At 49.3% G+C, this 21,689-nt stretch overlaps 2 protein-coding genes across 2 annotated transcripts in view; one reads left to right on the forward strand and one right to left on the reverse strand.

Moving 5' to 3' along the window:
- The window catches only part of USP22 (ubiquitin specific peptidase 22), a 92,723-nt gene extending 84,020 nt beyond the window's left edge, over nt 1-8,703 (forward strand). Inside the window, exons 10-14 of the mRNA XM_058849468.1 lie at nt 620-746; nt 2,594-2,685; nt 4,127-4,189; nt 6,031-6,180; nt 8,092-8,703. Of these exons, the coding sequence (XP_058705451.1) occupies nt 620-746; nt 2,594-2,685; nt 4,127-4,189; nt 6,031-6,180; nt 8,092-8,134 (475 nt within the window). The 3' untranslated portion in view covers nt 8,135-8,703. The remainder of the gene's footprint in view (nt 1-619; nt 747-2,593; nt 2,686-4,126; nt 4,190-6,030; nt 6,181-8,091) is intronic.
- A 5,465-nt stretch (nt 8,704-14,168) lies between these two features.
- TNFRSF13B (TNF receptor superfamily member 13B) lies at nt 14,169-19,544 on the reverse strand. Its single transcript, XM_058849490.1, has 5 exons — nt 19,496-19,544; nt 17,315-17,455; nt 16,310-16,430; nt 15,627-15,871; nt 14,169-14,815 (listed from the first exon to the last, which is right to left on the reverse strand). Exons 2-5 carry the CDS (start codon nt 17,451-17,453, stop codon nt 14,541-14,543), a joined length of 780 nt encoding a protein of 259 aa, XP_058705473.1. The 5' UTR covers nt 17,454-17,455; nt 19,496-19,544; the 3' UTR covers nt 14,169-14,540.
- Between the last annotated feature and the right edge of the window lie 2,145 nt (nt 19,545-21,689).

Raw genomic sequence — 21,689 nt, forward strand, 5'->3', positions numbered from 1 at the left:
TTCTGGAAAAGAGGGATTTTGCTTTAGCTTGTAGCAAGAACATTGAGGTAGTCCATTTTCTGTGAACACTTCCCTGTTCCCTGTTGGTCTCTGCCCATGGCTCCTTTGAGCAGTTCTGTCTGAAAATTTTGAAGGAGATTTTTTCCAGTTGTCAACAAAGGGTTGTAGAAGGGTATCTGTATTTTGAAAAGAACTTTGTGTTTACAGGCCCTTCCATCTCAGAGCTTTGATCCCAGCCCTGGAGGGCTAAGGTAGAATAGTGTGTTGCAGAAGAGTGTCTTCTATATCAATGTTTTTGGGTTTGAAAACAAAAGATCTTTCTTTGCTTCCTTTATGAAAATGAGCTGCTCTGCTGTAGGAGATGAGCAATGAGCTCATTTCTCAGCCACTGATTCACTTCAGTGCAAGTTAAAGAAATGATCCATGTCACATTTTGATATCTAAGCCATAGCACTTTACATTTATTATGGTTTTATTGTAGGTTTTTCCAAAATTACTTAGAACCCACTGACTCTTGTCTCTTATGGTGCCAGTGACCCACAAGTAAAAGCATTTTCAGCACATGTCAAAAACCATCTGATTGTTTTGTGCATTCCTTTGCTTTTCAATATTTTTTTAGGTTTACAAGGCCAGAACATCTAGGAAGCAGTGCCAAAATCAAATGTAGTGGTTGCCATAGCTACCAAGAATCTACCAAACAACTCACTATGAAGAAGTTACCCATTGTGGCCTGTTTTCATCTCAAAGTAAGTTCACAGGGGGCCAGCAGAGCAGAGGATGTGATTTCCTCTCTGAGAGGATGGATTGAATTCTTGGACATGTCTCCTGGCTTTCACTGACTAAACTTTTATGATATAAATTAATATAAAAAACATCTTGCCTTGCTCAGCTAGATTTTCTATTAAGATAGTGTTTCATTATTTCTGATGTAGCTTTGCAATGTGTCTGGGGGAACTTAACCAGCTTGAATGGAAGGCTGGTCCAAAACCTGAACCAGCACAGAAAACAATCTCAAGTTACACTCCCTCATCCTACATGGTACAGTTTTTACACTTTCACTGAAAGATTGCCACTGTATTGAAGGAAAAGCATGGAAAAGTTCTGATATCAATGGAGAAACATTATTGAATCTTATGAAGTTTTAAACATTTAAAATATTTCCAATGCAGATGTCACGTGAAATTATGGCAGATAATGTCACAGTTGGGGCCCTTGGATAGTTTAGTCCTATACAATTTCTGTCTGAAATGCAGTGTAAAGTGAGCAGCTGTCACAGCAGGTGAAGGTCATCCTCTGTCAAGATGGATCCACATCCTAGAAGAAGGTGTTACAGGTGGAAAGACTTCCCCCTCTAATTCACAGGCCTGCAGGTGTTCATCCCCACCAGCTTCTTCAGCTGCATCTTGAGCATTGACCATGAGGATGTGCAATGTCACATGCCAAAGATGTTATAGCCTGACTGGACTGGGTAGAAGCACAGTTCCTTTGTTTTGATTTGGTTGTTTCTGATCTTCCTGAAGGATATTGTTTCATCACTGAGTTGAGGTTTCAGGAGTGCTTGACTTTTGGAGGCAATTTTGGGCTTTTGTTTTTATTGCTATGGAATAGTTGACAAGACAGACCTTCATGGTTCTCCTCTTGAGGCAAGTCAAAGTCAGGGTGAATGTGCTCCACTCCTTTCCTATACATAGTTCAGTATTCATGTCATCCCAAATGGCTGCAGATTTTTTGGAAAATAAATTACTTTTCCTAAGTGATTGTGTTGTCCTGTCTTCGCAAAATGCAAATTTCATTTTGTGTGTTAATGCAAGAGAGAAACACAAAAGATAAGAATTACAGAAGTCTCAGCTTTTCACATCTGGATCTGTTGCTAGGGAATTGTTACAGCATCACAATTGGAAAATAATTAACTTGAAGTGTAAATAGAGCAGAATTTCTGAGAAATGAGAGGGAAGCTGCCTTTAAATAGAAACTCATTCATCTCTGGTATTTGTTCCTGTTTCCATTTAATGTTCAATGAAGGAGACGAGGAGAGGATGGTGGGTATTGCAGGCCCCTTTTGGCTGAGGGACAAGGCTTTTTTTGTTAGCATATTCCATTTTTTGCCATAATTTGAATGGGTATTCCTGTGTAGGTTTGACTCCTGTCACTTGAGATGATTGGATGGGTGGATTCAGAATATGAATCCAAAGAAAAACTCCGTTATCACCGGTTCTGTGAGCCAGGGTAGGCAGCAGCCATGGGTTTGTACAGCCCTAGTGCCAATGAACACTGCTTTGGGTAAAGGCTGTCTGTGCTCTCCCTGTTTAATGTATTTTTTTCTTTGATGTCAGATGAGAATAAGTTTGTATGCACAGATATCAAGGTAAATAATCTAATTAATAGTGTATCAACACAAATGTTTATTTTCCTGGGAGAAATATGTTGTTATTTACTTGGACATTCCCAGAGAGCTGGTGGGAAAAATCTGGGGCTGTCCCTGCAATGTCCTGCTAATGTGCTTTCATGTTATTGTTTCTAAGCTTAGGACATTTATAAAAGACGTAAAATTTAACTTTTCTCTAAAGAAAAAACCTCTTGCCTTTGCCTGCAGCGGTTTGAACACTCAGCCAAACTGAGGCGGAAGATCACTACGTATGTCTCGTTTCCACTGGAGCTGGACATGACACCTTTCATGGCTTCCAGGTGGGTTCCAAGTCCAAAACCCTCCACAGACCTGAGCAGAACTGGTTCCCAGTTCATACGTGTGCAGCACAAAACAAGGAGCATACTTGAGGGTACAGAACAGTGTCTGTGGTGGTACTTCTGCCATGAGCATCTCTGTGGAAGGTGTAGCTTGTCTAAACCCATTTTTAGATAAACTGTTTCATTTCATGTGCCTGAAAAGGATTTATATTTAAACGTTGTGGTGGGATTCTTTAATTAATGGGTGTTATGTTTCTGGTTGCCTGTTAAATTTATAGACCCAGATCCATCCTGCCTTCAGATCCCTGCTTTGGTCCCATCCCCTCAGTGCCCACCCACCTGCCATCCTGTGCAGTTGGCCAGAACAGAGACAACTTAATCCTTAACAAGTATTCCTGAAGTTATAAAAATCCTTCCTCTTTATTCCTGCACATACGTGAATCTGGGGGTTTTTGTTTAGTACCTTCAACTTCTGTTTAGAGAATGCTGCAAGAAGCAAAAACATAGTCCAGATTAAAATAGAAACAGCAAGACTTCTTCCACCTCGCAGGTTTGTGGAAGACGTGGCATTTATATAAATGCACCTTTATGAAAGGAATTTAATCAGTTTAATTAAAAAGTCTTTGTCAGGTATTCATGCAAATATGCAAGAGGATATTCAGACTTAATTTACATCTGAAGCAGTGCAGAAAGCCCCAAACCATGGTATCTCTTAACAGACTCTTTTTGATGCTGAGATTTTACTTAAAATTTCAAGCTTTGCCTGCACTCCTCATTTCCCAGGAAAAAAAGTAGAAGCATCTACCAAGAGATAAAGGAGAGCCCTGAAGCTCTGTTAAATACTGTTATATTAAGAATATATAGTTTATTCCAATATATTCTGGAGATTTTGAGACTTCCTTGTTCCTCTGTGGCGAATTCTCCCTGGATAGAACAGGCTCTGCTGATGAAAGTATCAAGCATAATGGAATAGAGATGGGATAATCAGCAGGCGTAACTCAGTAGTCTGAATTTCACCAGCTAGGAAATCAACAGCATAATCCTATTGCTGCTGTCAAAACACAAAATGAATTTACAAGTCAGAGCCAGGATGACTGACCCATCACAAGATAAAGGATTGATGTAATTAGATAATTTCCTGGGTTTCAAATACAAATCTTTTCTTAACCTGGTTTTAAGCTTTTTGGATAAAACATTTGACATAAACAGATGTGTATTTGCAGCATTGAAGCCTTGACCAGGAGGAGAAATGGTGTTTGTGATGTAGCACTGCTGTGAGAGCAAATAAAGCATCTTTAGCATCCTAATCAGCCCTTTGCTGCTCAGCTGGAATAAGGACCTGGATTCAGCACACGGGCTGTGTGTCATGTCAGAGCAATTTCCTGGGTTTGGGAAGCCACTGCTTTAAGTGACTGGATTTTTGTGTGTGTGTGTGTTGCAGTAAAGAGAGCAGAATGAACGGGCAGTACCAGCAGCCGACGGATAGTCTAAACAATGATAATAAGTAAGTGGTACATTCCATGACTCCTATTGTGAAAGGTAGTTGCCTTCCAGAAGGAGATGGTGTTGTTTTATATCCTGCAGTGCATTACCATATCTGACAGCACAGTAAGTCTGAAATGTTGCAAAATAAAATTTCACTCACTGCAGTTCCTGCCCTTCCGTGGGGCTGTGGCGGCTGTTCCAGAGCTGAGGGTGATGCCCCCAGCAAATGGTCTGTGGGCAAAATTAAATGCTGTGGTCACCATATTTCTTACAAGGGATGGGTGTTTCCTTGAAATATTCCTCTTCCTATTCCAATGGCAAAGGGAGTTCCAGAGGACCAAAGAAAGCTAATAGAACACTGACACTCAAAGTCAGGAGTAAATGATCCCAGCAATCCCATGGTCTATTGGTCAGGTATTGATTCCAGTTGGAAAAAATGATGGACTGGTGTGGGATTTGCTCAAGAATGTAAAGGGGGTGTAATTGAAACTAATATCCATTGCTTTATGGGACTAGAAGTGGTCACACAAACCTTACCTCTTCAGTTAAATAAAGTTACAAGTTCCATGGCTGCTGCTGTGTATTTAAATTCAAGGCACTTGGTTTGCTACTAAAAGTTTCAGTAAGAAACCGGAATCACGCAAAGATGTAAAACCAAACAATGCAGGTCTTAGTGCAGGTGTTGTGTGGGCCTACAGCTTGAATCATTAGATGTGGGGTGTTCACTAGTGTTAGAAAAGGTCTGAAGGTAACACAGCCGATCACTTTGGAGGTTTGCACATGCCTTAACTTGGAGAAATTGTTAAAAATTAATCAGATTTAGGTAATGAGAGCAAAGACATCTGGATTCCTGAGGGATCTGGGTGCCAGGGAGCAGCTGGGGCAATGTCAGAAGGCTCCAGCTGTGGCTGAAGGGTGCTGTCCATCCTAGTTGGATTCAAGGACTCCCCTAGAGAGGGTGGCTCTAAATCAGTGGCTCTGTAGGCAGTCAGTGAATAGGTGCCTTGTTGTGGCACTGCTGTGTCAAAAGAGTTCTGTGAATTTTGAATTTGAGTAGGACAATATCAAGTGAGATTAGGGAGATTGTTTTACCATTGTGTAGCTGTGCTTGTGTCACAAAGTGTGAGAGCAGCATTTTATGAAAGAGTTAAAAGAGAGTGGAAAATGCTTGAAAAAGAGCCACTAGTGTATTTGAGACTGGAAACAAAATCTTACCTTAGAACAAAAGAGCCAAAGACTTCAGTCTTGCACTTTTAAAAAAATAAAAGGAAAAAGAAAATGAGAGCAACTTGATTTATCAGTATCTTTTTTGGAACAGAGATGGGCCTGCAGGTTTTCAGGCAAATGCACAGCAGCACCTGAGAGCTGGAAGTTGAGGCTGAATATATTCACATTTCAAAATAAGTACAGGCTTTGCAGATTAAGGACAGTTAATCAGTTCAGCAGTTTATCATTAGAAATATCTAAGATTACCTCCTTCACCATACCTCAAATGCATTTTTTCTGGTTCACTAAATCAAATCAGGGAAGTAGAAGGTCAGACTGGATAATCAGTGGTCCTGTTCAGGAATGCACCAATATTGATCTATTTTAGAAGTAAATTTGATAGCCAATATTGGTAAAGCTGACAGTGGTCAGCAGACTGGAGAGTTGCAAAAATAGCAAGACAGGCAAAGAAAAATGTTTATTTTTTCCCCTGAGCAAGTCCGCTCTCTTCCCAGCTAGTTTTAAAGCTGGTGTTTTACTGATGGATCAGTTCCATTACTATGTGTGTTTATGAACAAAAGCTTCTGCCTGTGTGAAATGTCTGTTGTTTTCCCCCTTTTGATGCACATATTCATGATGTGTTTTCTGTCCCAGGTATTCCTTGTTTGCAGTAGTTAATCACCAGGGAACCTTGGAGAGCGGGCACTATACCAGCTTCATCCGGCAGCACAAGGACCAGTGGTTCAAGTGTGATGATGCCATTATCACCAAGGCAAGCATTAAGGATGTGCTAGACAGTGAAGGGTAAGTGGTCACCTGGGAAGGGGAAAGGAAGGCAAACTTTAACCTTTGTTGTGTTTTCCTTACTTCAAAAAACTAATTTTAATCATAGAGAAGGATAATTTCTCTCTTGAGTATCTCTTGTAATGCTCAGTGCTTCAGCATGGAGACTGGACAATTATATTTATACATAATTGCTTTATAGCCCTGGATTTGCTGAAGGAAAGGGAGGGGACATCAGATGACACTGCAATGTCTGGAACTGGTGCTCATGTCCAAATTCCTGCTAATGGAAAGGATTCTGAAAACCAAAGTGATGTGATCACCCAGTGCAGGAGCAGTGCTTACCTCTAGGACACAATCCAGTCTGTGCCTGCAGAACCTTTGGATTATTATGAATGTAAAAGATTTGAAGAAAAGCCATTAAGGAAGTGCTGTGACCCAGAATAGCAAGGCTCTATGGGAGGCAGGTAGAGAACATGAGCTGTTTCTAAGATTGTGGCTTTAAATTAATCTCAGATTGACATTATGGCTTCTGATATTTGTATTACACAAGTTTTGGGAGGACAGAGCAGTATTTTTCAAGAGAAGCACTATGGTGTTCCTCATTTTAGGAAAGCACTGAGGACTAGTGTATGTTCCAAGAAAAAAGCAACTGAAGGTTTTAAGTCTTCATTTTGCATTTTTGTCTGTGGACTTGGTACTGCAGAGATAAGTCTTTACCATTTTTGTTTTAATTATTCATGACATTTTCAAGGATTGCTGCAGGCACAATGTTCAGGTTGTAATTTTTTTAATAGATTTTCCTTATTTTCGTTTTTTTAAACTTCAATTGGGAAGTAAAAACAGAAATCTATAATACCTGAATTTTAGTGTTAAATGACTTGACAGGGAACTTCTGCTTTGAGGTGAGCAGAGAAATGAGTTTGTTGTAATTCAGTAACACATGCCTGGTGCTCAGATGGGGTTATGCCCATGGAAGAACCTGCCAGAGGCAAGGAGGAGAGGATGTACAATACAACTATTGCCCATAAAGGCTGCTTTGAGCTTTGATGCATTTCCCTGGTTCAGATGAAGGCTGACATGGTAGCTCTGTGTCGTGTGAGGGAATCCATAGGACTTGGATGGAATTAAAACAATTGGAACATCCCACAAGTTCTCTGAGGACTCAGCAGTGGCTGTGTCAGTGTGGGAACAGGGTTATGTGGGGATCAGTCCCCTTCATCTGTGTGACTGTTCAGGGGCTGGGCTCCCTTCTGTACCAGTACACACAGTAATTAGGGACAGGAAGGATTTCATCCTTTAAAACACCAGATTTGAATGCACATTGACACATCAGATGTTTGACTGGAACACGGGTGTTCACACACATGGCTGCTGCTTCATTTTGCTTCTGTTCTAGTAAATGGGAGGCAGTTTGCAATAATCCTGGTCTGATCTCTAAAGCCACAGTTCCATCTTAAAGCACCTTTATTTTGTGTCACATTAGTGTTAAATGGCTGCTGACTGACTGGGCACCTGCAGAATCCAATCTTCCAGAGTTTTCAGTTCCTGAGTAGATTTTACAAGGTTTGACTCTTTCATAGGATCACAGAATGGCCTGGCTAAGAGAAGACCTTAAATCTCATCTCACTCCAACCCCCTGCCATGGGCAGGAACACCTTTCACTATCCCAGGTTACTCCAAGTCCTGTCCCTGGCCTTGAACACTTCCAGGGATGGGGTATCCATGGGGCTTCTCTTTGATGTACAGCTGTTCAGTTCCCTGAGTTGTTGGTAAAATTATGTCAGCTGTCTTCCCTCCTCTCTCTGTCCCTGGAATCGCCTCAAATTGAAAAGAAAACCAGAATTAACAGCCCTCATGTCTTATGGTTGCATCAATGGAAACTCATCTGCTTCAGCACAGAACTGACACTGTCCCTCTGCTTTCTTCCAGATATTTGCTGTTCTATCACAAACAGTTCCTGGAGTATGAATAGCCTTATCCAGCAGCTTGTCAGATGTAAACAAGGAAGAAACAACGCAAGCCTTCTGAATCGACACACAAACCTACCTGAAATGAAAAGACCCATTACAAACCAACTCGCACTGAGCTGTAACAGGACCTACTTGACACTGACTCACAGCCTGGAGAGTGAGAAATGAACAATGTCCGACGTGTGTGCAGTCCCACGAGGACAGAAAGGGGGAAAAGAGGCTGCAGTCAGTCACTTAACAGAGGAAATATAAAATGAAAGGAATGCTCTGGGTGGGGGAAATGGGAGCAGAGGAGTCCGGGCACTGGTACATCTCCTGTGTTCCTCCAAAATGTGTGTGGGAAGGCAAAGGATTCTACCCTCATCTCCATAAAGCATCTTCTCCATTTGGTGCTTCAGCTCCAACGACCAATCATATAACAGTTAAAGTTTAAAAATCCAAACCCATTTTTTTATGCATATGGGTCTGAAAGCAGTAGAGTGGAGGAGGAGGGGATGAGACAACTAAAGGACTTTGCAAGTATCTTTTTATTTGTGAATTTTAGTTATTAAATAAATACAGTATGAAACTATTAGGCTCTTTTTTTTCCAACAACCATAAAAGAAATCCTGGATTGTGGAACTGAAGCTGCAGTACTCAGACAGGTTTTCAAGCGTGCCTGCTTGCACAGGTAATGTTCAATGCCATCGGACTGCTCATCCAAAAGCATCAGCACAGATTCTGTTGTTTGAGCCCTTTTTTGTTTTGTTTTCTATAAATAGCTATTTTCTTAATTTTTTTTTCCTTTTATTCCCTTTTTTCACGAGAATGAAATTCATAAATGCAACCATCAGTAAAAATGAATGAATTGGCGTGTTTATACTGTAAGAGTGGTCTTGGTTCTTTTTGGTTTTGTTTTTTTTCTTTTTTGTTTTTTTTTTAATCTTGTGAATAAGTTTGATATTTCTCAAAAGCGCTTGTTTTATTGTTGCTGGTTTTGGTTTGTTTTATTTTTCCCCTGCTGCCTTCCAAAGGTGGATTTTTATATATATATATATATATCTGACACTTGAGAGAACCTCAGTCGTGAAAAATGTACCATCTGTTGGGAACGGTCGCTGCCCGGGCAGCTTTGAGCGATGGATCCGCTGCTATTGAGCCCTTCTGCAGTGCTCTAAGTAAACAACACATTTTCCTGGTATGTGCTAGGCTGGTATTGGTTCCTTGTATCCTCCCACATGGATTAACTCTTCACGTGCTCTTCTCCTCTTGCAGTGCCACAGCCGGTGTGTTGGTGTTCTCAGCTCGCAGCTCTGGGGCCTTTCCTCCCCCTCCATCGCTCTGGGGAGCTGCTCGTGCTGGATCTTGGCTCTCAGGAGCTTGGGCTGGGGGTGGAATCGCAGCCTGGGAGAGGAAGCCTTCAGAACAGAGCTGGAAGAGCAGAAATAGCTTTGTTCTCCCTTGTGGAGAGGGTGAAGTGTCAGTTGGGCACTGGGTAAATTGGTGTCGCACCAAAAGTCGCAGAGTGGTTTGGATTGGACTTTGAGGATCATCTTGTTCCAGCCCCTGCCATGGGCAGGGACACTTTCCACAATCTGAGGCTGCTCCAAGCCCTGTCCAACCTGGCTTTGGGCACTTCCAGGGATTATGGGGCAGCCACAGCTTCTCTGATCTTTAACCTCTGCATAAAACCCCAGCCAGCCATTCCTTGGCTTTGCCAGTGTGGAAAGGCAGGGAGGGATCTAAGCCTTCATTTCTGTGCTCTAGGAATGAGGTACGGCTGTCTAACCCACCCGAGACACAGCCTGATAAACAGAAAAACAGGAAAATAAGGGAATTGAGTGTATTTGGTTTTTAAATGACCACCTTACAAGAGCAGCTGAGCAGAAGGACGATGGAATTCTTTCGATTTGCACACAGCCTGGAACAGTACGAGGAGGTTTTGTACGTCTGTGACAGGGCAAGGAGGAGGAAAGGATGAGTTGAAGCATCTCGAGTCAGGCGCAGGAGGTTGGGTGTGGTGTGGGTAGTGCTGCCGAGGCCATCGCGTTCCCTGCCTGTGGAACAGCACATCGCGCCGGGTTAATTCCATTTCCATCGGCACTCGGTGGCGCACGGCTGAACCGGAGCGTTCCTGCGGTGGAGCCCGGCTGGGGAGCGGCAGCCGCGGCCCCTCCTTCCCCCGGGCCGGGCACGGGATCGTGCGGATGCTCCGCCGCTCTCAATAATGCAGCAGCCTTGCGGAGGAAGGCAGGAGCCAGCCCCTCGTCATTCCCGGCTGCTGCATTGGCATTCCCGCCTGGATGAGGACTGCCACCGCCCGGTGAGGATGAGGATGGCTCCGCCGGTGCCTTCGCTTTGTGGCGCCGATGTCTGAGCCTTTGGCTGCCCTTCTAATGAATTCTGTTTTCCACAGCACAGGCTCAGCCGGCGGAGCTGCTGCAGCCGGCTTTGTTAAGCCTTTAGGAACAAATTGTTTAGGGACGAGGCAGCCGTATAAATCACTCTTAATTTTTCCTCCCCGCCCATCTGGTGGAGAGGGTTCTGCTCTGTGCGGCTGCACATGGTTCTCGGGGGGAGCTTTCAAGGGTCTCTTTCTGCTTTCAAAAGCGGAATTCTTGGGGTATTAAAAGGTCTATTATTCTTTTCTTTCCCCCCTGTCCCGCCTGCCACCCCAGCCCCCGTGTCCCTGCCCGAATCACACCAGGTTCTATTTCCAGCAGCAGTAAATCCATGCCGGTTCTGAGAGGAGCGGGCAGCATTTTCCCTTTTCCTATAAAAATAGAGAAGCAGCTGCTGCCGTACGAGCGGCGCTACCCCTCATGCTGCGTCCTCTCAAACACATCCTTCTCTCCCTCTCCATCCCTGCAGCAGCAGCCAGGCAGCTCCTGCTCTGAATTATTCCCGGCAGAGCCGGGAGGTTCCTCCGTGGAGCTCCCTCAACATCGCCTGGAGGAAAACGCCGGCCACGGAACAGGCGGAGGGAGGGTCCCTGATGTGCTGACAGTCAGCAGTGACAGCTCCTCGTCCGGGGGAGCAGTTTGGGCTTGACTTGTTTATTTTGAGGTTCATTTTCTATCGGCACAGCTGGATCTGTTGGGAGGAGGCATTTGCAGAAATGACTGGAAACAAAGACTGGTGCAGCGATGCAGGCTCACGGTGGGGTGTGTTCTGTTACCTGCCAGCAGTGAGCACAGCTCTACAGGGGACACAAAAACAGCCAGAAAAGTGGTTTTAGCTACATTTTCCTGTCCCTCAGCTACTGGAGTAGAGATAAAGCTTTGCCTGATGGAGAAAGCAGAAATGTGAGAATTGGTTAAACCCTAGGCAGGAGCTCTTGCTCAGAATCAGTGTCCTTAATTCCACTTGGTTTAACTCAACCCATCTGGAATTGCTGCTGTCCTGTACAGTGTCCCTCTAATGCTGGAACTGATGTCTCCCTTTGGAGCTGCTGGCCAGTGGCTGTAGAATATGATGCCAAACCATTGATTCCTCTTGGTTCTCCAGCTAAGGGTGTTCATTTTTTTCCTGCTAATTTGTTGAAGTTGCTCTGTGTTACCTTTTCTCTGCTGATAATTGTAGTTACATTCCCACAAGGAGGGGAGGGTGAGGGATGTTTCTCTCTTGTATCTGGGAAGGACTTGGCTTCTGATGAGTGTTTTCCCCAATTTTTGAGACACCACATGGTGACAGGAGGAGCAGCCCTGTCCCAACCCTGGCTTTGCCTGGGTGTGAGGTGAGTGGCCTCCTGAGCCAGCTGGGGCAGGAGCTGCTGGTGCCACACAGGGTCAGCTCCTGCTCTCACTGGCACAGGCATGGCCCTAAAATCCTTCTCATTTGAATAATTGATGCCTCTTGATCCTCCAGGGATGCTCTAACTGCAACACTGGTGCCACGTGTTCACTTAATTCTGTCCTGTTTTTAAATAAGGCTCTGAATCTCTTTGTATAAATACCAGGACCAGGGGTTCCTGGAGGTGACACTTGAGGGTCTGTAGGGCACCAGAGCTGGACTGGATCCACGTGTCCCCAGGAGCTCCCTGCTGGAAAGGGGCAGCCTGGTGAGGCACCGGCTGCTGCTGAGGGTTCTCCTTTCTCTTGAATTCCCTGTCCTTGCTGGGAAGTGCCTGGGCAGAGGGAGCACAGAGCTGGGGGCATTCCCAGCCCTGGTGTCAGGGGAGGATGTGCTGGTGCTGCCCCAAGGTAAGTGCAAAACCCTTCACGTGGAGCACTGATTCCAGCTCTGGAGCCCCTGACATAAACAGGATGTGGAACTGTGGAGAGAGTCCAGAGAGCTGCTCTGAGGGCTGGAGCTCCTCTGCCATGGAGCCAGGCTGGGACAGCTGGGGATGCTCACCTGGAGAAGAGAAGGCTCCAGGAGAGCTGGAGAGGGACTGGGGACAAGGGCAAAGGGTAACAGGACAAGAGGGAATGGCTTCCCAGTGCCAGGGTTAGATGGAAAATTGGGAAAAAATTCCTCCCTGTGAGGGTGGGGAGGCCCTGGCAGGGGTTGCCCCAAAAAGCTGTGGCTGCCCCTGGATCCCTGGAAGTGTCCAAGGCCAGGCTGGAAGGGGCTTGGAGCCACCTGGGACAGTGGAAAATGTCCCTGCCCATGGCAGGGGTGGAATGGGATCATCTCTAAGATTCCTTCCAACCCAAACCATCCTGGGATTCTCCCTGCAGAGTCTGGGAAGGGAAACCCAGAGGAGGAAGAGATGTGGGGCTGTCAGTGCTGGGGGGCCCCAGGGAGGGTGGGGGACGTGGTGCTGCAGGAAGGGAGCAGGAGCGAGGGGCAAGGAGAAGACAAGAGGCTTTGGGGGCCTGAGCACAAGCAGGAACCTGAGGAGAACTGAGAGGGAGACTGAAGGATGTAGGAGAGAAGGGCAGAGCAGGAGATGGTGGGAGGGCAAGAAAGAGGCTGAGCTGCAACAGGACCCGAGAGCCTGGGGAGGCTGAGGGAGAGGTTAATCCATCCAGGGTGCAGAATGAGGGAGAGCTGAGGCTGAGCAAGGGTTGGAGGCCAAGGGGACTTCTGGGGCTGAAAGGCTTTTGGAGTCCCAGAGGAATTGGGTTGCTATTGATGCCAGAGGATTCGGGTGTAGGAGATTGTGGGGCAGGAAAGCACAGCTTTGGGGATCACAGGAACTGACAGCAGGAGAGCTGAGGGCACTGGAACAGATTCCACAGGAGGGAGCTGAGGCTGTGGAGGATGCTGCTGTGGAGGTGGAGGGGAAGGTGCCGATGAGAGAAGAGAGGCCAAGGGGGTCTCCAGGTTTGCTGGGACATAGAGAAGGTCTGGAGGTTGGGAGACCATGGACTGTGAGTGCCAAGAGAGTGGCAGGTGACCAGTGAGAGGCTCAGCCTCCCAGGCAATGCCTTTTTTGATGATAAGAAAGTCTTTACATTTAAAGGATTGTACAATATAGAGGGGATAGAATCCATTATAACTCTGCTCATGTCTGCTGTCTGCTTTCCCAGCACCAATTCGTGAAAATATTGAATTACATTTATTCCTACAAGTTTAAAGCTCTAGTTTGAGACAGTGGAGGGGATAGGCTCCTACCAAGAGGGATTCCTCACCAAACAAGAACTTCCTACAGTCTCCTTTAGTGGAAATGTGAACTTCAAGTTACACATTGAAACCCCTATTTTTCCTTGGTAGCTTTCAAAGCCAGGTTAGATAAAAGTATTCTCTCAAAGCAGCTTTATCTCCAGCTGATTCCTCACTTCTACCAGCTCTTCAGAATAACCCAGGCCAGATATACATAAATCCAGTTTTGTAGAAAGATCTCAGCCTTGGATGAATTTTCATATTTAAACCAAATTCCACTGAGGATTTTGGTGCCTGTCCCAGCTCCTCATGTTCAGCATCGTGTCCTGGTCATGAGGCAAAGCCTCACCATCACTCCTGGCTGGAAACTGACAGTGGAGCTTCCCACACTGACTCATAAATTTCACCAGTAAATCCTTGGATCCAATTCCACATTTGAGACATTTACAGCTGTGCTGAAAATAGTTCTGATGCATGAAGGAATCTCCAAGCAGGGAGAGGTGAGCTCTCCATGGGGACCAGTGGGCACCACCTGATCCTTTGCAGGGATGCTGGTGGTGGAACCAGGATGAAAAGGCCCCATGAGATGTCCCCAATGGCCAGGATGCACCCAGGGCAAGCTGGAGGATGAAGTCAGATGCTGCTACATGGGAAGCGACTTCTTTCACTGGGAGTGCTCAGGAATAGAGGGAATTCAGTTTCCTGAGTGGAAGCAAACAGCTCTGTGCAACCTCCAACCCCGTGCGTATCCTACAGCCCTTGGCACAGCCTGGGCTGGGTAGAGGCTGTTCCAGGCACTGGCAACAGAGAAGCAGCTTTGATTCGGGGGCAGAGGGAGCATCCCTCCGTTCTGATCCCGTGCTGGAACATCCACTGTCCTCACACCATGGGTGTCTTCTCTTGGGAAGGAGAACAGATGATTTTGAAGTGGCCGTCGTCAGGGCTGGGAATGGCCCCAGCGCTTCCCGTGCTGCAGATCCCGGAGAAGGAGGGAGCAGCTCTTTCCCCAGGGTGACAGGAGCTGCTGTGACAGGATTTGGTCTCTTGTACAGCAGAGCCATGTCCAGGGAAGCAGAAGCCACAGGTTTCCACTGGCTCTGGGATTCTGATGCTGGTGAATCCGTCACCAACACTGCCAGCTTCCACCAGCCGATCTGCAAATAAACTCTGCGTCAGCCGAGGGGGTTTAGGAGCAGCTTTTACCTGAGAATGCTCTGAAGTGCTGCACTAGAGCCTCTGAAAAGCTGCTCCTGGAACTGGAGAGGACACCCAGCATGGATTCACTGCATCACCTACAACACCCAGAAAATCTCTCCAGACTTGGTGGCTTATCTTAAAAATGACCCCTTGATCCCTGTGTCTTTCAGCAAAGCAGACAGGAATGGCTTGAGGGACAGTCCTTGGAGTGACTCCAGGTGTCACATTGGCTCATGGGGTGTTCCTCTGTGATTTTTGACATTCATGGCTTTGAGGTGGATTTATGTAAACATGGATGTGTGTGATGTGTGTGCAGAAATAGGTAAGTAGGCGATTTTTCTTTGGAAAGGCAGGAGAGAAGAAAAGGAGGAGGAATAAAAACACCTTTTCCATGTTGAATTGTTCCACATTGTCCTTTGCGCTTTTCTCCCTAACACAAGGACTTTGTGAAGCCCCTCTGGCTGCAGAACTAGAACTGGGTTTTTCTGGGCCAGGTGTTTGTTTTGGAAGAGAGTTGGCTTTTCTCCCCTCAGCCTCTGGATGGAGGCTGGAGAGGTCCATGGAGCTATGGAGCAGCTCCAAGAGGGAAGCTGTGCTTGGGGCTTTGCTGAGTGCCTGAGGGGTTACAGAATCGGGCACAGGGGTCCCCTCTGCTCCTCTTCCAGGCTCACACTCGTTGTCTTTGCTTTTTCTGCCTCCCCAGGCTTTGAGGCTGCCCCCCACGAGCTCCCCAGCCTCTCCCAGTGCCCGCAGCGCTGCAGCACCCACCTTTGGCAGGGTCCTCCCGGCGGTGGCAGGTCCCAGCGCTGGCCTGGCAGGAGACCCCCTCTCCCTTCCTGCGCAGGTGGGTCCAGCCCAGGAGCAGGGAGCAGATGAGGGAGCAGAGGCAGAGCCCCAGCAGCAGGTACAGCACCAGCCACGGCTCCTGCTCCGCACACGCCTTCTGCTCCAGCCCTGCCGCCGGCCCTGCGGGCGTGGCTGTGGGGCAGGAGAGAAGGGGCAGCTCAGACACCCTGGGGTGGATTTCTGACAGGGAAAGAGCTGAAAGCACCTGTGGCCTTCACTGGGAAGGAATTTGAGAGCAGCTTTGTGTCCCCTCTGTTCGCTGGCACCTCCCTGCCATGGTGAGATAGAGGAGATCCCTTCCCACACCCCGTTCACACCCTCCCTCATCTCCAGGGATCGTCTCAGCCCCAGGGCAGGACTTGGAGATCTTGGGGATCTCCCTGAGCCCTCCTACTCTCCCTCCCCGAGGGCTGGGGGCAGCTCAGCCGGGTGGGATCCACAGCTGCTGTAAAACACCAGCACACGACAGGGAAAAAACACTGTAGGATGGAGAAAATGGGAAAGAGATGCCCTGGCTGCTTTTCCCCAGCCCCAGTGAAATGGAAGCCCCCAGAAGTGCAGTCCCCTGGGACAAAGTGGGGGTGTTTTGGTGCCCCTTCCCCAACTCACGGTCGCAGGACAGGGCACATTCCTTGGGGTGCTGCCCGCACACCGAGCTGCACTCGATGCAGTTCTTCACAAGGTCGTCGTAGTAAAATCCAGGTCTCTTGTTGCAGTCCATGGACTCTGGGGGAGGGCAGGGAGATGATCACGGTGTCCTCAGCCCATCTCCACCACCCCAATGCCCGGTCTGGTGAGAGGATGAGCCCAGCTCACTGCTGGGGTGAGACCTGCCCAGTGCCCGAAGCACTGACAGCATCTGCAGGGCTGCCAGGGTGACAGATCCATGGATTTGGGGTGGTGTTGGGCTGGAGAGCCGGGAACAGGGGTCTGCTGGCAGCTGCTCAGGCTGGGGATGGTCTCAGCCAGGCAGAGGCAGCTGCTCTCACCTGGGAGCTCCTGGCTGCTGCTCTCAGAGCTGCTGCTGCCATCCCAGGGCTTGCACGGCTCTTTGGGACACACCAAAACCTGCCTCAGCGCTGGCTCAGGATGCCAGGAATGGCACCTCCTGTCCTCAACGAGGAGATTTTCACTTGTGGCTGCTGAATGAGCCTAGGGGGAGGGGCTGAAGCCACCTCAGCCTGTGACTCAAGGATGGGTGCTGGTGCAGGGTTGGGGTGCAAAGTTTCTCTCTCCCTTTTCCTCCTCCCCACCTGTTTTTCAGTGCCTGCCCCAGGTTGGGGGTTTATCATTATCCACTGAACCTGGTGGCCCCCCAACCCTGCCTTTGGAGGGTGGGGTGGCCCTGATAGGGGACACGAGTGTTGATGCAGCCTTGTGACCCCAGCAGGGAGCAGAGGTGCAGGCACTTGCTCCTGGCCTCGCTCCGGAGCTGTTTCCAGCCCCAGCTCATCCAAGGGAAGCTGTCACATCCCCCAGTGGTTTTGGCTTGAAGATTTGCAAATCTGAGCCAGCTCAGAGCCTGCCCTGGGTTCATCCTGGGGTCTGATTCTCCCTCCCAGCTTTGCCCCATCCCTGACTCTTCCATCCAGAGTCACCCCAGCACTCACCACACACAGCATCACACCTCCTGGCCGGGGACTGCCTGCAGGCGAGGCTGCAGGGGATGCACTGGGAAACGAGGGTGTCCCAGTACTCCAGGTCAGTGCAGTTCTTCATGGCATCCTGCCCCACACGTGTCCCATCCATGGCTGCAGGACAGAGACACAGGTGGGTACGGGGTGGCCACCACCGGGCTGCTCTGCAGCCACCTCGTCCCTTTCTAGGGCTGGGACCCCTGGCAGGGAGGTCCTGGTGTCCCTCAGCCCTCTCTGATCCCAGGTTTGAGCAAGAGCAGCCAAATCTGCTTTCCAAGCTGTGTGTGTGTCCTGTGCCAGCCCCAGGGGACACACAGAGAGCCCACCCTGGCTTAGAGGTGGCCCCGTGCTGTGCCCCGAGGGTCTGGGGACCCCTGCACCTGCCAGTGGAGCACAAGCGCTGTGATCATTCCTGTCTTTACAGGCTTTTCTGAAAATACCAGAAACATGACCTTGTGTGTCATTCCTGCCCTTTCTCTTGGGTGTTCTGGTGTCATAGTGAAAGCCAGGCTGATGTGTAAGACATGTCAGAGCAGAAGAGGGAGGGAAATCTCCCCAGGAGACTTTAGGCACTGTTGAACCAGTGCCAGCTGGAGGTGGATGGGCTCTTGTCCCTATCACAGGCTGCTTGTCCCATCCTCCCCGTGGGCTCCCCGTGCCCTTGTGCCCTGGATGTGATGCCAGAGGCACAGGAGCAGTTCTCAGCAGCATAAAAATCTGCTCAAAACTTTACATTCTGAAGAATGAGCTGGCTGCTAAAAGCTCCTGTGTTGTGCCACGTGCGGGGTCTGCAGCCAGCACGACGGAGCAGCTGCAGGAAGCTCTAACCCAGCACGAGGTGGCCGTGGTGGAAATGTGCCCTTTGCTGCCTGAGAGGGCTCCCAGGAGCCACATCCCTCCCCAGAGCCGTGCCTGGAGCTGCAGCTGTTTCCTGCACGGGTGGGAGATGCTGGTGCTGACGGGGCCCAAAGGTTTAAAACCTCCCCAAAGCCGCAGCATCGGCCTCTGCGTGCCCTGGGTGTGAGCCTCTGCTTTGGCAAAGCCAAACCTTTGCTTTTTGTACAGAAAATCCCGTGCACTATGCCAGGATTTCTCCTCTCTCTCCAGGACTCGGGAGTGTGCAGAGATTGGGCACTTTGCATCTCCTGCACCTTCCCTGCAGAGGGTCTGAGGATGGGCTGGGTCCTGCCTGAGGCAGCACGTGTGAAACCCTCCCATTCCCAGGGAAAAATCCTCTCTGCACTGGGATGCTGGCCTGACACTCCCACTTGTTCAATTAACATTGCTATAAAATTGAATAACGACTTTCTGTAGAGCTGACTGGAGACATTGCCAGGGCAGAGCAAGGTTCAAGCCATTGCTGTCCTGGGATGCTCTTGGAAGAATCTTTGTACCCAGAGAAGCCACAAGACTGGGGGTTACTGCAAGCCCTGGGGATGGCAGGGAGCTGAGCCATCCTTGACCTAGGTGGGATTTCCCATGGGACAATTAATGGGAAGCAGATTTGGGGCTGTGTTAAAGCTGAGGGGCTGCAGGCTGGGAACCTCCCCCCACAGATGATGCGAGGACATGTCCAAGGGGATGTTTGGCCTCATCTTTCCCTCCTCAGAGAGTCCCAAGGTACATTCTCAGCCATGGGTTTTCCAGCAGAGCCAGGTGAGTCTTTCCCTCTGCCTCTCAACCACCAAGAACCTCTGAATTCCCCCACGGACCCCTCATACCAAGCTTTAAAAAAACCACAGGACAAGGGGGGATGGCTTCAAGCTGAAGGAAGGTAGATTTAGATTAGTTATCAGGAAAAAATTCTTCCCTGTGAGGGTGGGCAGGCCGTGGCACAGGTTACCCAGAAAAGCTGTGACTGCCTCTGCATCCCTGGAAGTGTCCAAGGCCAGGTTGGACCGGGCTTGGAGCAAGCTGGGATGGTGAAGGGTGTCCCTGCCCATGGTAGGGGCTGGATGAGAATTAAGCTCCCCACCAGCTCAAAGCATTCTGTGATTCCGTCTCCAGCCCCACAGCACTGACCACCTTCAGCAGGGTGAGAGCTCTGAGCAGACCTCCACTCCCTGCTGGCACTGGCAGCACGATAAAACCCAAGCCCTGGCACAGACAAACCCCTCACCCCATCCCCCTGCAGCCCCCCATGGGGTAACTCACATCTGCCTCTCCAGCCGTGGCTACTCCCCCTCGGCTCCTGCCATGGCCCCACGAGCTGCAGCCCCGAGCCCCTGCATGGCTCAGGGGTTTATTATTAGAGAGATTTGATTAATGCCTGGGCTGTGCATTTCCTGGGGTTTCCCCTTGTCCCTTCCATGCAAATTGGCTGCGCACTCAGCGCCTTGCATTGGCTCGTGGGGTCCCTGGGCTGCTGGGGACAGGGTGGGGGGACATTGCGGGGTGATGTGTCACTGGGACCAGGGACAGGTGTCCTGGGCCAGGTGGCCACATTTCAGAGGGCCTCGGTGGAGTGGGAGCTCTGCAGCACCTGCTCTTGCACCACAGGACTGCAGCAGAATCCCTGAATCATAAAAAGGTTGGAAAAGCCCCCAAAGATCGTCGAGTCCAAGCATCCCCCCAGCACTGCCACGTTCACAGATGAGCCACATCCCCAAGTGCCACACTTAAACACCTCTTAAATCCCTCCAGGGATGGTGACTCCACCACTGTCCTGGGCAGCCTGTGCTGTGGGATGTTTTCTTCAGAGAAAGGTGTTTCACTCTGTACAAGAGGCAATTGCCAGAAGCAGGCATCGCTCACAGCATCCATTCTTTCCATGTCCTCACGATGCTCAGCCCAAGCCACCATCCTGTCTCCTGCTCACAGCTCTCAGAACGTCTCTGGAGCCCAGTGAGGTGCCTCAAACTCTGACTTTCTCTGTTAGGCATGTCTGGGAGGCAGGAGGGCTCTGCTATGCCCTGCATGGGCAGCTGAGTCCGGGCTGGGCTCAGGGCACAATGTATTAATAACACGTTAATAGCACATTAATAACACGTTAACAGCACATTAATTACATTAATAAGAGCACAGTAATAACACAGCTTGTTTTCACAGGGGGAAAGAGCCACCTCCACACTGCTGGCAGCCTGCAGAGGTTGGTCCCTGCTTCCTGCAGAGATGCTGGGCATGGTTCTGGCAGTGGTGCCAGGAGGAGGCACGAGGTGCTGGGAGCGTGGCAGAACAGTGACTCAGCTCAGCCCAGAGGGACCTTTCTGCAGAAACAGCTGAAGGAGGAAGGAAGCAGCAATACCTGTTACTAAAAACATTAGTGGAGCAGCATCAAAGGTTTTTCTGTCTGGTTCAAAAACTCCTATCCTTGCCATGTGGAGCTGGAACGGAGAGGCCAGAGGATGTTTTGTTACTGTGTCCATTGCAGGGCATTGAAGGTTGATCCTGCTCGTGGGGAGCAGAGCCCAAGGCAGAGGAGCCCAGCATCTTGTGTTTGGATGTGGCCCATCACATCCCAGATCCTGAAGGAGGGTGGGAAGTGGCACTGGCACCGTCCAGGGAACCTCAGAGCAAGGACCAAGAGAGGAGACACCACAGCCTCGGGGACGCTGCAACACTCCCACATGCCACACGTCGTGTACCTGGTGAAAAGGATGAGATCTTGCTGTGCTTGAGTCTCCCACTGGGAGGGGGATCATGATTCCGGCATTGCCTGAGCTGGTTGAGTGTGGCTGAGCAGGGAGAGACGGCCCCAGGCTCTCGGGGTTCTGCAGGGGAAACTCACCTCTGTAAATAGCACCAGAGACTTGCAGTTTCCACCCCAGTGAGCGCTCAAGAGGGAAGTGAGAAGCACTTGGAGGTGGTTTGTCCCTCCTCGCTGAGCAGGGATCAGGCAGTGTGCTTTCAGCTGTACAATTCTGGGGCTGTGTGGATGGAGCCCCGCTTCTTCGGCCGTGTGCCCCAAACCTCATCACCCCTGTCCTACAGCCTCTGAGGATGCTCCGTGGCTCTCCAACACCTCCAGACATGGTCTCCATGAGCTCCTGTCTCACAGCCAAGGCAGTGGCTGCCACCCTGCCCTGCCTGGGCTGTTCCTGTGGTTTGGGCAGCCATCACCAGCCCTCCATTCTGGATTTCTGGATTAAACCCTTCCTTTGTTGTGTTCACTGCTTCCCCAGAGCATCATCCAGCTGCTCCCTGTGTATCCTCCAGCTCAATGCACCCCTCTGCATGGCTTTGTATCCATCTGCATCCCCCCTGCATCCCCCCACGTCGTTTTGCATCCTTCAGTGCCCATCTGTGCCTGCCTCTGGAGGTGCCACGCTCTCTTTGGGGTGACAGAGCCCAGTTTTGTCCTGACAACAAAATCTGTTTTTCTGCTGGGCTCTTGCCCCAGGGGTCGTGC

The sequence above is a fragment of the Poecile atricapillus genome, chromosome 14 (genome assembly GCF_030490865.1).
Source record: "Poecile atricapillus isolate bPoeAtr1 chromosome 14, bPoeAtr1.hap1, whole genome shotgun sequence".
In the NCBI taxonomy this organism is placed as follows: Eukaryota; Metazoa; Chordata; class Aves; order Passeriformes; family Paridae; genus Poecile; species Poecile atricapillus.

What these genes read in the sequence shown, in the direction of transcription:
- TNFRSF13B (XM_058849490.1), bottom strand. Translation starts at nt 17,453, where the DNA reads ATGGATGGGACACGTGTGGGGCAGGATGCCATGAAGAACTGCACTGAC. An exon ending in GAGGTGTGATGCTGTGTGTG is followed by an intron (nt 16,431 to 17,314) that starts GTGAGTGCTGGG and finishes GCCCTCCCCCAG; the next exon opens with AGTCCATGGACTGCAACAAG. An exon ending in GCCCTGTCCTGCGACCGTGA is followed by an intron (nt 15,872 to 16,309) that starts GTTGGGGAAGGG and finishes AATCCACCCCAG; the next exon opens with GGTGTCTGAGCTGCCCCTTC.